Here is a 12,719-nt window from a genome sequence, read left to right as displayed (position 1 = left end):
CCATTCAACTGGTCAAATGCTAAGTTGGGCTGGTAAATGTAACGTGGGCTTGGTAGGTTTGGGCTGGGCTCCTAACAGCAAAGCGAGGACGAACAGCTCCAAGACATAAACGTCTAAAAAGGCTTAGTCATTATCTGGGGCCTACACCTGCCCCTACATCTTTCCTTTGCACCAAACAATTCACATGCGAGGAAATGACAGGCTCTTCACAAAGTAAAACCATACACAACAAACCCCCATGAACAAGCAGCAATTCCTTTAAGGCCTGCCCCATGCTTGGGTCCCTTTTGCCATCGCTAGCCAGCCTATCACGCGGCTCCTTTTGGCTTTGGCTTCAGGCCAATTTCATCGCTTAATTTTCATCTTGTCAGTATCCGATGTTCCCAACATCAGCATTGACAATAGACAATAAAATCCTAGATTCTTTAACAATTTGTTCTTTGAGATCCACTCATCTCGGCCAACCGGAAAGTAACAATGAGCTAGAAACAATGACAAAGCCTTCACATTCTTATTACTTATTAGCATTTCATTTCAACTTACTAGAAATAATCCACGGGAGTTTCAGGACAACTTTCATCTGATACAACTTCTCTACTAAACGGCGGGGGAATATACGGTGGAGGTGTACATCTCAACAATGCCCAATTGACCCCTTGGAAAAAAGAATGGTGCTTGATTGCTGATGCACCATTGTGGACCCCATTCGTCTACATGGGTCCTTGGCTAATAGTTGAGAGATCAGATCCTTGGCCGTATTTGGAAGACAGGTTCCTTGGGAACTCGAGGGCTCGAGCAACTATATTAAGCTAGGGTTAGTTCGTGGTCCACACCTTTGAAGGGTGTCACCCCATAAAATAGTTCAAACATAAATATCCCGAGTGTCCACCAATCCACTGGACTCCCATGGCCTTCACCGGACACAATCTCCGGTGCCAAGTACTCGTGGGTACCTACAAATGACATGGACCCTGGACATCAATCGGCTCAGCCACAAACTCGGGACCCAGCACGACTGCGTATCTTCTTTTTGCGTTTGCGTTTTGGGTTGAAACATGAAACGGCAGGGACTCTACAGCTGGGAATGATGCAAGAAGTATGAGGTGAATGGACGATGCTCTACCTGGTACTCGGTTTGTGGGGCTAAAACAGGGGTGCTTGGATCAGAAACAATCTGCGGCGTTGATGTAGAATCATCACATTTTAATGAAAGGTCAAAATCTGTGAGCATGATGTGGCCATCTGATCTAACGAGCACATTTTCAGGCTTTAAATCGCGGTATACAATTCCCATCATGTGAAGATACTCTAAAGCGACCACCACTTCTGAAGCATAGAACCTGGAATAACACGGAATCAAAGCATCCCATTAAGAATGGACTAATTGACTTAGTAATTACAAAAGAAAAAAAGCAATCTTACGCTAAGCTGATTCGCAAATAGACTAATAAAGTAAACCCACATGAGATTAAAATAAGATTAGTGCAGCTTCAAAAAGGGGACCATCGCCTAATAGAATAATCAAGAGGGTGCAACAGTCCCTAAGCACTCGATTACATGACCCAGGAAGCACGTGGACCAACTAATGGCGATAGTTCTAGATATTTATTCTTTAGAAACCAGAAATTGCGGTTTACATGCACGATATTGTCAAATCAAGGCATTAAATTATTTTGATTCTATCTGTTACATATGTTCTAAACAAACTTCCTTGTAATCTCTACGCCAAACTATTTATTCTGATGCAATCTATAATCAATAGAAAAAGGAAAAGAAACTTCCACCCAACATGCGCCAAAAACCGAAGTTCAGTAAAGAAATCACCATAATCGTCTACTTAACTTTCCTTTTTACATCATCACTATAAACTAAATGTTTCTACAACATAGTGGAAAACTCATAAGTTAGAGCAGAGGCAAGGATCGACTGCATATATGGTCAAGCACCATAATTTGGGAACAAGGTTAGGTTATATAAAGAAATTTAAAATCATAAAATCATATGAGCTGAGAAGGTAGATCATTATTGAATCATCCAAGCCAATATGATTATTCATTCACATTCACAAAGAGCTCATGGATTTTCCCTGGCTATGTCTACTTTCTATAGAGGCCGAAACAAGTAGAAAATTATAGAAAATCATAAGAAAAAAACAATGAGGAGTGTAAGGTCTGTGCATGTCTTGAAAAGAAAAAGGTCGAGAAAATACGTAGAAATTTGTTGCTAGAAACACTAAACAAGAGACCAGGAAGCAAATAGGAAAAAATTGGGACCACCAGTGACCAGCCCCTACTGTTGGGAGGTCTAATATGAATGATCAACCCAGAAATCCCGGGCCAAAGATAACGGAACACAAATTAATTGGAACTTTGATACCCGGGATATATATTTTGGATAACACAAAAGCAAAATCGAGCGTCGCATTTGTCCTCTCAATAAAGGGAAATGAATAGATTTCAAACAGCATCGGACTCTTGAGTGTGGAGTACTGTCTTTTGGCCCTCTCATAACAAGCCTATCTGCTTTAGACAATATCTTAAGCCGCGTTGAAGTTATAATTCTAGATCTTAGTCCTTCCTAATTAAGACAAACGGATGAGTCATGACCAGCTATAGAAACCTAACTTGGTCGCAGTATGCAACAGTACTTGTAAACAGTAACCACAGGCCAAATAAGCTGGCACGGACATGACACCTTCAACTGCTAAATTATGGGATGCGGAAGCGCCACCGTTGCTGCTGAGTTGTTGGCCCCCCCAAACCATGCATAAAACCACTAGCTGACAACAAACCACACTGGCACATGTAGTAGAAGAGTGGCATTAGCGTAATAGTGTTGTAGTAGAGACCCTATTGGCTTCAAGAGCGTCCAATTGGCACATGGCTCTATACTTAACAAGCACAGTGAAACTTCCAAAGCCACACGCGTCGAACCCTAATAGGTGAAGAATAAAAAAGGTCAAACATATCCATTGACTTCAGTGCTCCGGATCGCTTCTTGTTCTCTAAATCGTGACACGACCACACATGCCAATTAAATCATACTCACAGACGACAGTGAACTAGCGGGTATGACGCGCACTGACCCGATCCGTCACTCTCAACTAAACCGCTCACGATCACGTAAATTTTTGAATATGATAATAATTCTACCAAAAAGAACAAATTTAAAGGAAATCAAATGCGTGCAAGTGATGAAGGGTGCACCTGACGGCGGTTTCGTCGAACCGTTTATTGGGCTGGCGTTGGCGGATGACATGGAGGTCACCGCCGGGACAAAACTCCGTCAATAGGCAGAGCCAACGGGGCGAGTCTATACTTGCATAGAGTGTAGGCAAGAAAGGATGGTCCAACAATTCGAGTATTTCCCTCTCCGTCCTGGCCCTGCCTTCCTTACTTCTCGAGATCAGCTCCTTCTTGTCCATGACCTTGGCGGCGAAGAGAGCGCAGTTACCGGCATCAGCGGGATTCTTATGCTCTGCGAGATAGACGGAGCCAATGTCGCCGGCACCAAGCCTAAGGGAGAAGCGGAGGTCGGCGAGGGAGATGTTGGATCGGACCTTGGATGAGAAGGAGCCGTGAGTGGACGTGGCCGGTGTGAGAGTGGTTGATGAGGAACCGGAACTCGTGCTACGGTGGATTGTGGTCGCAGTGGTCGCAGTGGAGGTAAAGCTCAGGCTCTGCATATCGTCGGCGAGGTCGTCTGGCAACGACGACTCCATTTCAGAGACACAGGGTTAACGCCGTGTGTTTTTGGAGAGAGGACCGAGACAGTGAGTGCACGGGTACTTTTTTGCTTTTGAAGTGGGGTTTAGCGTTTTATTGGGCCAAGAATTTGGGCCGGCCATTTGTTAACACATTGGATTTGCCGACTGAGTGATTTTTGGGTGAAATGGTGGTGGGCCTTATCTTCGGACAGAATCCTAATGATGGGGATTACGACATCAAATTATGGAAACTTTTTTTTATGATCATTAATTGCATACGATTTCTTTATTCCATGTACAATTGGGGAAAATCAATGAATTTCTTTCATAACCCTAAATAATAGTAGAAACTTTTGCCTTGTTTGACAATAACAAACAAACAAGCAAGATCATCCCTGAAATAAAGTACACCATTATATTCCCAATTCATATTTATGTCGGTTTCGAGAGGGGTTGCAACACGAGAACTTCAATTGATACCACTCATTCTATTACTACTATTCTCGCCTAACATGTTTTAATACGGATTTTTTATGGGATTCAGTATATTAGTGTTGGTATGATTGATTCCGACAATCATTCGTGCTTTCCCAAATTTTGGGTAGAAATAAATGAAAGGGATAAATGATTTTGGCGCTTCAAAATGAATATAACAGAATGGCAACAAATCAAATATTTGGTTCATTACGTGGGCTTAAATTATTGATTTGGTTTTCCAATTTTCAGAACTCACAATCAGGAGGATGTGAACTTTGCGTCTGCTGGTATCTTTCCTTCCTCATACAAGTCATTAGCTAATCAAGGAACATATCATATCTAAATCTTCCTAATCATAATTCCATAAAGTTAATTAGATTACTACTACAACCAACAAAGTGTGTACAATTTCTGTTAAGAGTTTAGTTGTTGTCCCTGTATACATGGAATTGGCATTGTCGTAGATAGACGATAGTTAACAAACTAATTGTCTCGACTCCAATTCACCTAGTATTGTCCTCTACATAAAAGCCATGCAGGCGTGTTTGGTTGCAAGATTGTTGATAGATACATGTTTGTATAAAGTGAAACAATAATAAATAATTGTCTAATTAATTACACGGCTTGAGCTATGCCACACAAGCTTTTATGATTAAGACATGTTTTCAATGTGTTGACTATGGTATTATCCACTATCTAATACTTTTACATGCATTCTTACCCTCCTCTCGAGACATGTTTCAAGTGCGTTGATTATGGTATTGTTCGCTTTTGGGTACCTCTACGGGCATTCCTACCCCTCACTTCACTGTTCTTTATATTTTTAAAAATTATTCTACTATCCCATTCGAACCCAAAACCTCTTTAGTTCAATGAGAGCGATTATAGTACCATATAATCTACGAATATTCCTACCATCCCTTATGATACCTTTGAACGAAAAAAAACACACATCTACATTGACAAAAAAAAGGCACAAGTTATGGTTGTGATTATTATACTTGTTGGTGTTGGATCTTATGTGTTAATAATGAGCATCAAAGTTAAAATTAAACAGCCATTTCAAAAGATGAAAAAGGGTATTTTGCGCGCATCAATTCAAAACTCATAATCGGTCAAAGAGGGCCCTGTTTTTTCACCCTAATCTATATGATGATGGGAGTTAAAGTAACAATCAAGTAAAAGAAAGTTATCATCCACTATGAGCGGAGTTCTGCTGGAAAGTTCAATCTTTTTTAAATTGTATTGATGACTTGGTATATGGTTAATTAATTGTATTGCTGATTTGGTATATTATTGCAAATAATCAATTATAGTTCCTCCTCTTGTTGGTATCATCAGAAATTATGGTTGGTTCATGCACTATAATAGTTCTCCTCACTCTTCTTTGTTTAATTGATTTCATTCACATGCTTTATTTTATTTTTTATTCGATGTCGCGTTTTGTATTCTACACACCGGTTTGGCAATTATCGATATGAATTGATTGAAATTGCACGGAAATGGTGTAATGGGTGAAATTCGAAATATTTAATGACCCAATTTGTGTTATTTTCTTAACCCGTAAAAATATTTTCCTTACCCAAAACCCGAAACAAAAGTGGTCGGCATATTGCCGAAATCCAATTGAAGGGAAAATTATTATTATTATTATTATTATTTTTCCATCACGTAATTGATTATTTTATTTTTAAAAAAGAGAGGCAAGCACGAGACTAGTATGCCCGCTGTGCAGAGGATGCCAGTATGCGACTCCCAGTTCCTGGCCATACAAATACAACGCAATTTGAAAAAACAAAAAGAAAAGAAAAAACTCAAAGCTCCGTCTTATTTCTTTGCGTCATCTCGGAGAAAGAAACAGTAGCAGAGAGAGAGAAACCGTGACTGAGTGCGAGCAAGTGACGCTTCTCGTGATTTGCATTTCCTAACTTTCCTTTTTTCCTCATTCACTCTCCAACGTCCTTCTCGTGCCCTAATATCTCCTCCCTATTCGCTTTCGGTCTCTGTTTCTGTAGCCCTAGATTTCTATATCTGCAACTGCGGTTCTCTCTTTTATTAGTCGTCTTTGAGGCTGCCAACGGTGTCTGATTCGGTTCTTTTCGACGATTCTGGCCTTCCTCTGGTTCGTTCTCTGTTTTCCGTATCTATATGTTTCTCATCTGTTATAATTTTTTCTTAGATTGTACGGTACCGTGGTAGTCGCGAACAGAGGTGGTACTTAGGTTTCGTGATTTTATTTTTCTTTGTTTAGTTAGTGTTTTGTTTTTTTCGTTGGTTACTGTGATTATACTATTTTCTTCATTTTTTTTTGTGCGCTTGTTTTGTGTTTTTGATCTCACGAAGTCTTAATTTGTTTTTTTTCGTTGTTTGCATATGAATTCAGATGTAATCCAACTGAAAGTTTGTGATCACGGTGATTGATTTCAATGAAACTAAAATTAATTAATCTGAATTTTTGTCTTTATGAAATCCCAACAATTTCAAAATTCTGGCTTAAATTAACAATGGTTCAGATAATTTATGTCAGTATTGAAAATTGTTCGCACGCCTCTCTAAATTCTATGTATAAATGACCATTATCTCTAAATACTGTTTACTATGAACTGATATGGCTTCTATTATCTGACTTGCTTTTCATTGTAGGATTTGACAGCTTGATTGTTAGTAGATGGATATTACTAGGCTATTTGCATCTCGCAATCATTATGATTGAACTGAACCTGAAAGAAAAGGTGGGATTCTATCTGATCTCTGCACGGCTTCATCTTCAAAATGTTTCTTCGGAAATGGATTAGTATAATTCATATGTCAATGTACTTGTTCATGGATATTTAGTTAAGTCCTACAAACATGGATGCGTCACCTAGCACTAGTGAAATTGTTGAATCAACTGAAGAACTAGATTTTGAAGCCAGAAGAGGTGGAAAGGCCAAAATGAAATTTATGCCAAAAAGTGGAAAAAAGACTTATATAGAGGATGACATTAACCGTCTCTTTGGTGCAATTGATGTGAAAACTTCAGCTGGAGCTTGCAGCCTGTCCCATGCTGGTGGTGGAGATGCTTTAAGGAAGAGTTTAATGAAAAGACCCATGAGAGTCGGTTCATCTCAGGCTTTGGGAATTGGAGTTTCAGAACCTGTGAGTTTGAAGCAGGCACTAAGAGGATTATGCATCTCTCAGGCATCAGAGTTGGCTGCAACGAAGCGATTATTGAGGCCGGCTGGTGCATCAGGGATTCCTGAATCAGGAACAATCAAAAGGTTCTACAGAGCAGTGGTGGTTGAGGACAATGGATCTGTCTCCCACCTGACTCAGGGGAAAGCAAATTTAGTAGAAATCTCTTTAGTACCCGAGAGAATAACATTTGATTCTTCTGAGAAGAGGTTTGGACCTATGGAAGTGCCTAAAGCAGAGTTATCGAATCTAAGTTCTCATCCTTCTGATCCTTTGGTTGAAGTGACGACACAGACATCCATGATGACTAAATTACCTAAACAGGAGCAGATTCTTCATTCCCCCTGTGGCTCGGATGCTGAGATAACAGAAATGGGGAAAGACATGCTGACATCTGCAGATTCTTCTACTGCTAATATTAGTGAGAAAGTTGACGAAAGGACCTCAGACTTGAGTAAAGTCACTGTAGAAACTCCCATGCCAGAGAAGGGGCAGAAGGACAAGTTCCATTCTGCATTTTTATTTACCAAGTCCAGCCCTGGTAGTAGAGTAAGCAATTCTGGTTGCAATAGTCCATGTTTTATCAAGCCTATCTTCAGAAACAAGAGCTTCATGAAGAAAAAAGTAAAGCAAGATTCAACTTCTGCTTCCAGCAGTTTGAATATATGCAACGAAAAAGATGATCTAGGTCCTAGTGCAAGTAAGTTGAGCAGTTGGACACGCGACTATAGTCCAAAGAATGGGAATAAAGAAAATCAAAAAGCATCTCCAGTTTGTAGAAATTCAAATCATAGCATTGAAGTCAATTCAAGTATTCCTGATGCAAGCTCAAGCAAACCTGGTACTAGTTTGAAATGTGATAATAGAACCGTAGTGACAATAACTGACGAGAGATCTAGATCAAGAGAAAAGGGGGAGTTCTCCCAAAGCTCAAAAAGTAGTATTGGTGAGTATAGTAGTAGCACAACTCTTAGTGAGGATAGCTATCTAAGTGGATCTAGTCGTTGTGGCTATAGACCTCACATGTCAAAAGACTTGAGATGGGAAGCCGTTCACCATGTTCAGAAGCAGCACGGAAGCTTGGGTTTGAGACACTTCAAGCTACTGAAGAAGCTTGGCTGCGGTGATATTGGGACTGTTTATCTTGCTGAGCTTGTTGACACAAACTGCCTGTTTGCATTAAAAGTGATGGACAATGAATTTTTGGCGAGCAGGAAGAAGGTGTCTAGGGCCCAAACTGAGAGGGAGATTATGCAGATGCTGGATCATCCTTTTCTCCCTACATTATATGGCTATTTGGTGTCGGATAAATTGTCGTGCTTGGTTATGGAACATTGTCCTGGGGGAGATCTACATGTGCTGAGGCAGAAGCAACCCAGTCGGTGTTTCTCCGAATATGCAGCCAGGTGAATGTCTCTCCTATAGCTTCACTTCTGATGATTTTTACCTCTATCTCTTAGCTTCATTATATATGTTTTTCACTAACAACCGGTTCCTGACTTCGTATATGCTGTACTATGTTCTATGCATAATCTAGTTATGAGCTGCGTGTGATCATGTGTGTCTGTGCATAAACTATGTGCTATGGGTGTTTTTCTCAACCAAGTTGTTACATGCAACATATATATGGAGAGATAGATACATAAATACATTTGTGTTTCTCTACAAATATATTTCCTCTATAAGAGAAATTGTCTTGTTTGCATTTATTCAAGAAATGAGTTATGTGGCTAAAAGTGTTGTTAAACCCTAACCCTGAAGGAGACAAGTTTCATACCATTAGGTTGATACACAAGTTGATCTGGCTAAGAGTGCTGTTAAACCCTAAATCTGAAGGAGACAAGTTTCATACCATTAGGTTGATGCACAAGTTGATTCACTCCTAATGTTTACTCTGGTCCCTTGATCTTCTGGAAACTAATGTCATGTTGTCATATTTGTAGGTTTTACATTGCAGAAGTCCTCCTTGCGTTGGAATACTTGCACATGCTTGGGGTTGTCTATCGAGACTTAAAACCTGAAAATATTCTGGTCCGAGAAGATGGGCATATAATGCTCACAGACTTTGACCTTTCTCTCAGATGTACTGTTAGTCCTGTGCTCCTTAAGTCATCTTCACCAAGTGCGGATTCCTCAAAAAATAGGTCCAGTCCTTGCAGTGAAGGTAGCTGTATTCACCCTTTTTGTCTCCAGCCATCTTGGCAAGTTCCTTGTTTCACTCCTAGGCTTCTATCAGTCGCTGTAAAATCACGGAAGATCAAATCTGAGCCAGCTGCTCAAGTTAGCCCATTGCCACAGCTTGTGGTGGAGCCAACAAGTGCCCGGTCAAACTCCTTTGTCGGAACCCATGAATACCTAGCTCCAGAGATAATCAAGGCTGAGGGTCACGGGAGCTCTGTCGATTGGTGGACGTTTGGAATTTTGCTATTTGAGCTGTTATATGGTAAGACCCCCTTCAAGGGTCCTGGGAATGAAGAAACCCTGGCCAATGTGGTGTCCCAAAGCCTCAAATTTCCGAATGGTCCTATAGTTAGTTTTCATGCAAGAGATTTGATCAGAGGGTTGTTGATAAAAGAACCAGAGAGTCGATTAGGTTCTGTGAAAGGGGCTACAGAAATCAAACAGCACCCCTTCTTTGAAGGCATCAACTGGGCTTTGATTCGCTGCACGATACCACCAGAGCTGCCCAAATTTTGTGATGCTGCGACTGGTGTGCCAACAGCAGATCCTCATAATACAGAGAGCTACCATCATAAGGAATCCAATGGTAGGGAACATATAGAGTTTGAGATGTTTTAGCCCATATTTGTGAATTATGACGACCGAAGATGCATGATTTCTTATTGGAAAAGAGATTCCTCATCCTTCTTGTAACTGATATAATAATAGAATATAGTGTAAATGTAATTCAGCAAATAGGCTTCACGTTGTTAAGGATATAGAATATAGAGTGATACAGTAGTATCCACTGCTCATGGAGTGGGATTTTCTCGTCCGAATATTCTGCTATGCTACTATCAGCGGCCTGGTTTAGTGGTTTGGACTCGTTTTTTTATGCGTCCAAGTTCTTCATCTCCCGGAAGTCTTAATGCCTCAGGTAGATGTTATTCGTTTGCTAGCTCTCTTACAGCCTACAGGGCAGTGAAGTGTTTTTAGATGGGCTGGCTCACCAAGCCCAGCCCAGGCTCAAAACAGAAACCACGAGCAAGTGTAACTTCAATGTAATGTACACAACCCTCCATGACCAATTACATTCTAATTCTATCATGTACTAGCAATTCCTCTCCCCAATCCCACCCATTTTTGTTTTTCTTTATCGGGATGGTTCTGATTCATACTACCTGTTCTCCATTTGGTTTTAGCATAAACGAGGTTTCCACACCAACTGTGGTCTCGAGGATATCCTTCAACAGTGTTTGTTCCAAAGTGGCAGCTCGTTTGAATTTACCGTTATGCCACCCAAATCTCGTTCTCTCTCTGAGTTCCCCATTTTTTAGTCTTCTACGATTTATCCCCAAAACCCAATACCCATCTCTCAGAAACCCCAATTTCGTTCTCTCCTCTCCTTCTGGGTCTTTGATCAAGGCATCAATGTCGTCTTCAACTCCATTAACTGACTCAGCCACGGAAATCAAACCCTTCTCTGTTCTCTTTGTGTGCCTAGGCAATATCTGTAGGAGCCCAGCTGCGGAGGGTGTCTTTAGAGGCATTGTAAAGAAGAGAGACCTTGATTCTAAGTTCAACATTGATTCTGCCGGCACCATTAATTATCACGAGGTATTTATTTACGAATACAGCTACCCTACTTACATATACTCTATGTGATTTGAAGGATTTCCCCTTCTCCAATTTCATCTGCAAATGAATGGGGTACAGAAGCTATAAATTGATTCATATTTATGTTTGGTGCTTGCATCTTTTTTGTTGTTGTAAAAGGGTAATCCGGCAGACCCAAGAATGAGGGCGGCCTCCAAGAAGCGTGGGATGGAGATAACGTCAATTTCAAGGCCAATACGTCCATCTGATTTCAGAGATTTCGATATCATTTTGGCAATGGACAAGCAAAACAGAGGTTATATTTATTGTCATTTAGGCCATAGAATTGGATGTTAGATTGTTAGAGTCAAGCTCCTGTATGCATAGATAGATGATGCTCACATATTGTATGTGTTCATTGTTGGATTTTGTGTGCAGAGGATATAATGGAGGCCTTCAATAGGTGGAAAGAAAGGGACGGATTACCTGCTGATGCATATAAGAAGGTTAGTAAAAGACCCATCATGGTTGAATCTGGATAATCTAGACGGGTCTAATGTTTAATTTCACCTTACAGGTCAAGTTAATGTGCTCATACTGTAAGAAACATGATGAAAGTGAAGTACCGGATCCATATTATGGAGGTCCACAAGGTTTTGAGAAGGTAATAAATGAGCTCAACTTGTCGTGTGTGTTTGACATATGGGATGAATCTGCATACTTTCTCTTCGTTGTTTTATATAGCTATTTAGTTTGGTTTCTTATACTATAGAGTCGATTAACCATGGAAGATGAAGATGGTGTATGATGTCTCATGTCATACAGCTGCAGCCTGCAGCATTTGAATTGCTTGCTATTATTATGGAAAAGTTAGCAAGTTGTATGTATTTTATTGGCTCATAATGAGATACCAATGAAGAATGTTTCTACTTAAATGATGATTGAAGTTGATCGGCCTCACAGAATGAGTGCATATGACAAAAACTTCTGTTATGGTCTTAAAAGTATCTAATTTCTTGATTGATTGGCAGTGTTACCTTGTGAAACTATAAGATTTGGTATTTCTTGATACTCTGCTACTTGTATTTCTTGTGACGGCAGGTTCTAGATTTACTCGAAGATGCTTGTGAATCATTGTTGGACAGCATCTTGGCAGAGAACGATCGCATTCTACAGTCTTAACTCTGGTGTAAAGCCTTCACAATCGACTCTATGGACCAACATTCTGTGACTCTGTGTACATGTTATAAACTTCCATGCAATAAGGTATCTTACCAAGGAACTAAGCATCCATGAAGGAAATCATGGTAAATCTCATGCCTAAATATGAACTTCGTGCCATGCCTAAATGCCGGTGGCTACACAATAAGCAAGAGGAAAGGTATTGAAATTGAAAGCCACTGGTGTGTGTAGTGTGCTCAATCACGGAATCACCTGCTCGGCCGCTCTCATGAGGTGCTTTGTTTTTTACTCATGGTTTATGATTTTGCAATGTCAGATTAACATTCACAATACCTCTTTTCAAATTATGTTTTGTTCATGAGCGTGATCTCTGCTTAGTAGGTTGTATGGTAGGAAAATTCTGTCTTGTTCGCTGCCGACATTT

At 40.3% G+C, this 12,719-nt stretch overlaps 2 protein-coding genes and 1 pseudogene across 3 annotated transcripts; 2 read left to right on the top strand and 1 right to left on the bottom strand.

The window, feature by feature from the left end:
- Positions 1-483: 483 nt before the first annotated feature.
- On the bottom strand, positions 484-3,962 carry LOC120001814 (annotated as a pseudogene).
- Positions 3,963-6,002: 2,040 nt separating this feature from the next.
- Positions 6,003-10,208, top strand: LOC120002052 (serine/threonine-protein kinase D6PKL1-like). Of its 2 annotated transcripts, none has more exons than XM_038850614.1 (4): positions 6,003-6,305; positions 6,827-6,915; positions 7,206-8,763; positions 9,301-10,208. In XM_038850614.1, the coding sequence occupies exons 3-4, from the start codon at positions 7,262-7,264 to the stop codon at positions 10,154-10,156; spliced, it is 2,358 nt and encodes a 785-aa protein (XP_038706542.1). In that variant the 5' UTR covers positions 6,003-6,305; positions 6,827-6,915; positions 7,206-7,261; the 3' UTR covers positions 10,157-10,208. The 2 variants fall into 2 exon arrangements, with proteins under 2 accessions (XP_038706542.1, XP_038706541.1); XM_038850613.1 differs by having other exon boundaries at positions 7,019-8,763.
- A 409-nt stretch (positions 10,209-10,617) lies between these two features.
- LOC120002054 (putative low molecular weight protein-tyrosine-phosphatase slr0328) lies at positions 10,618-12,627 on the top strand. Its single transcript, XM_038850618.1, has 5 exons — positions 10,618-11,134; positions 11,294-11,429; positions 11,552-11,619; positions 11,691-11,777; positions 12,215-12,627. Exons 1-5 carry the CDS (start codon positions 10,679-10,681, stop codon positions 12,293-12,295), a joined length of 828 nt encoding a protein of 275 aa, XP_038706546.1. The 5' UTR covers positions 10,618-10,678; the 3' UTR covers positions 12,296-12,627.
- Positions 12,628-12,719: the final 92 nt, after the last annotated feature.

This window comes from Tripterygium wilfordii, chromosome 7 (assembly GCF_013401445.1).
Source record: "Tripterygium wilfordii isolate XIE 37 chromosome 7, ASM1340144v1, whole genome shotgun sequence".
NCBI classification, from domain to species: domain Eukaryota; kingdom Viridiplantae; phylum Streptophyta; class Magnoliopsida; order Celastrales; family Celastraceae; genus Tripterygium; species Tripterygium wilfordii.
This window is presented reverse-complemented; position numbering and strand designations above follow the sequence as displayed.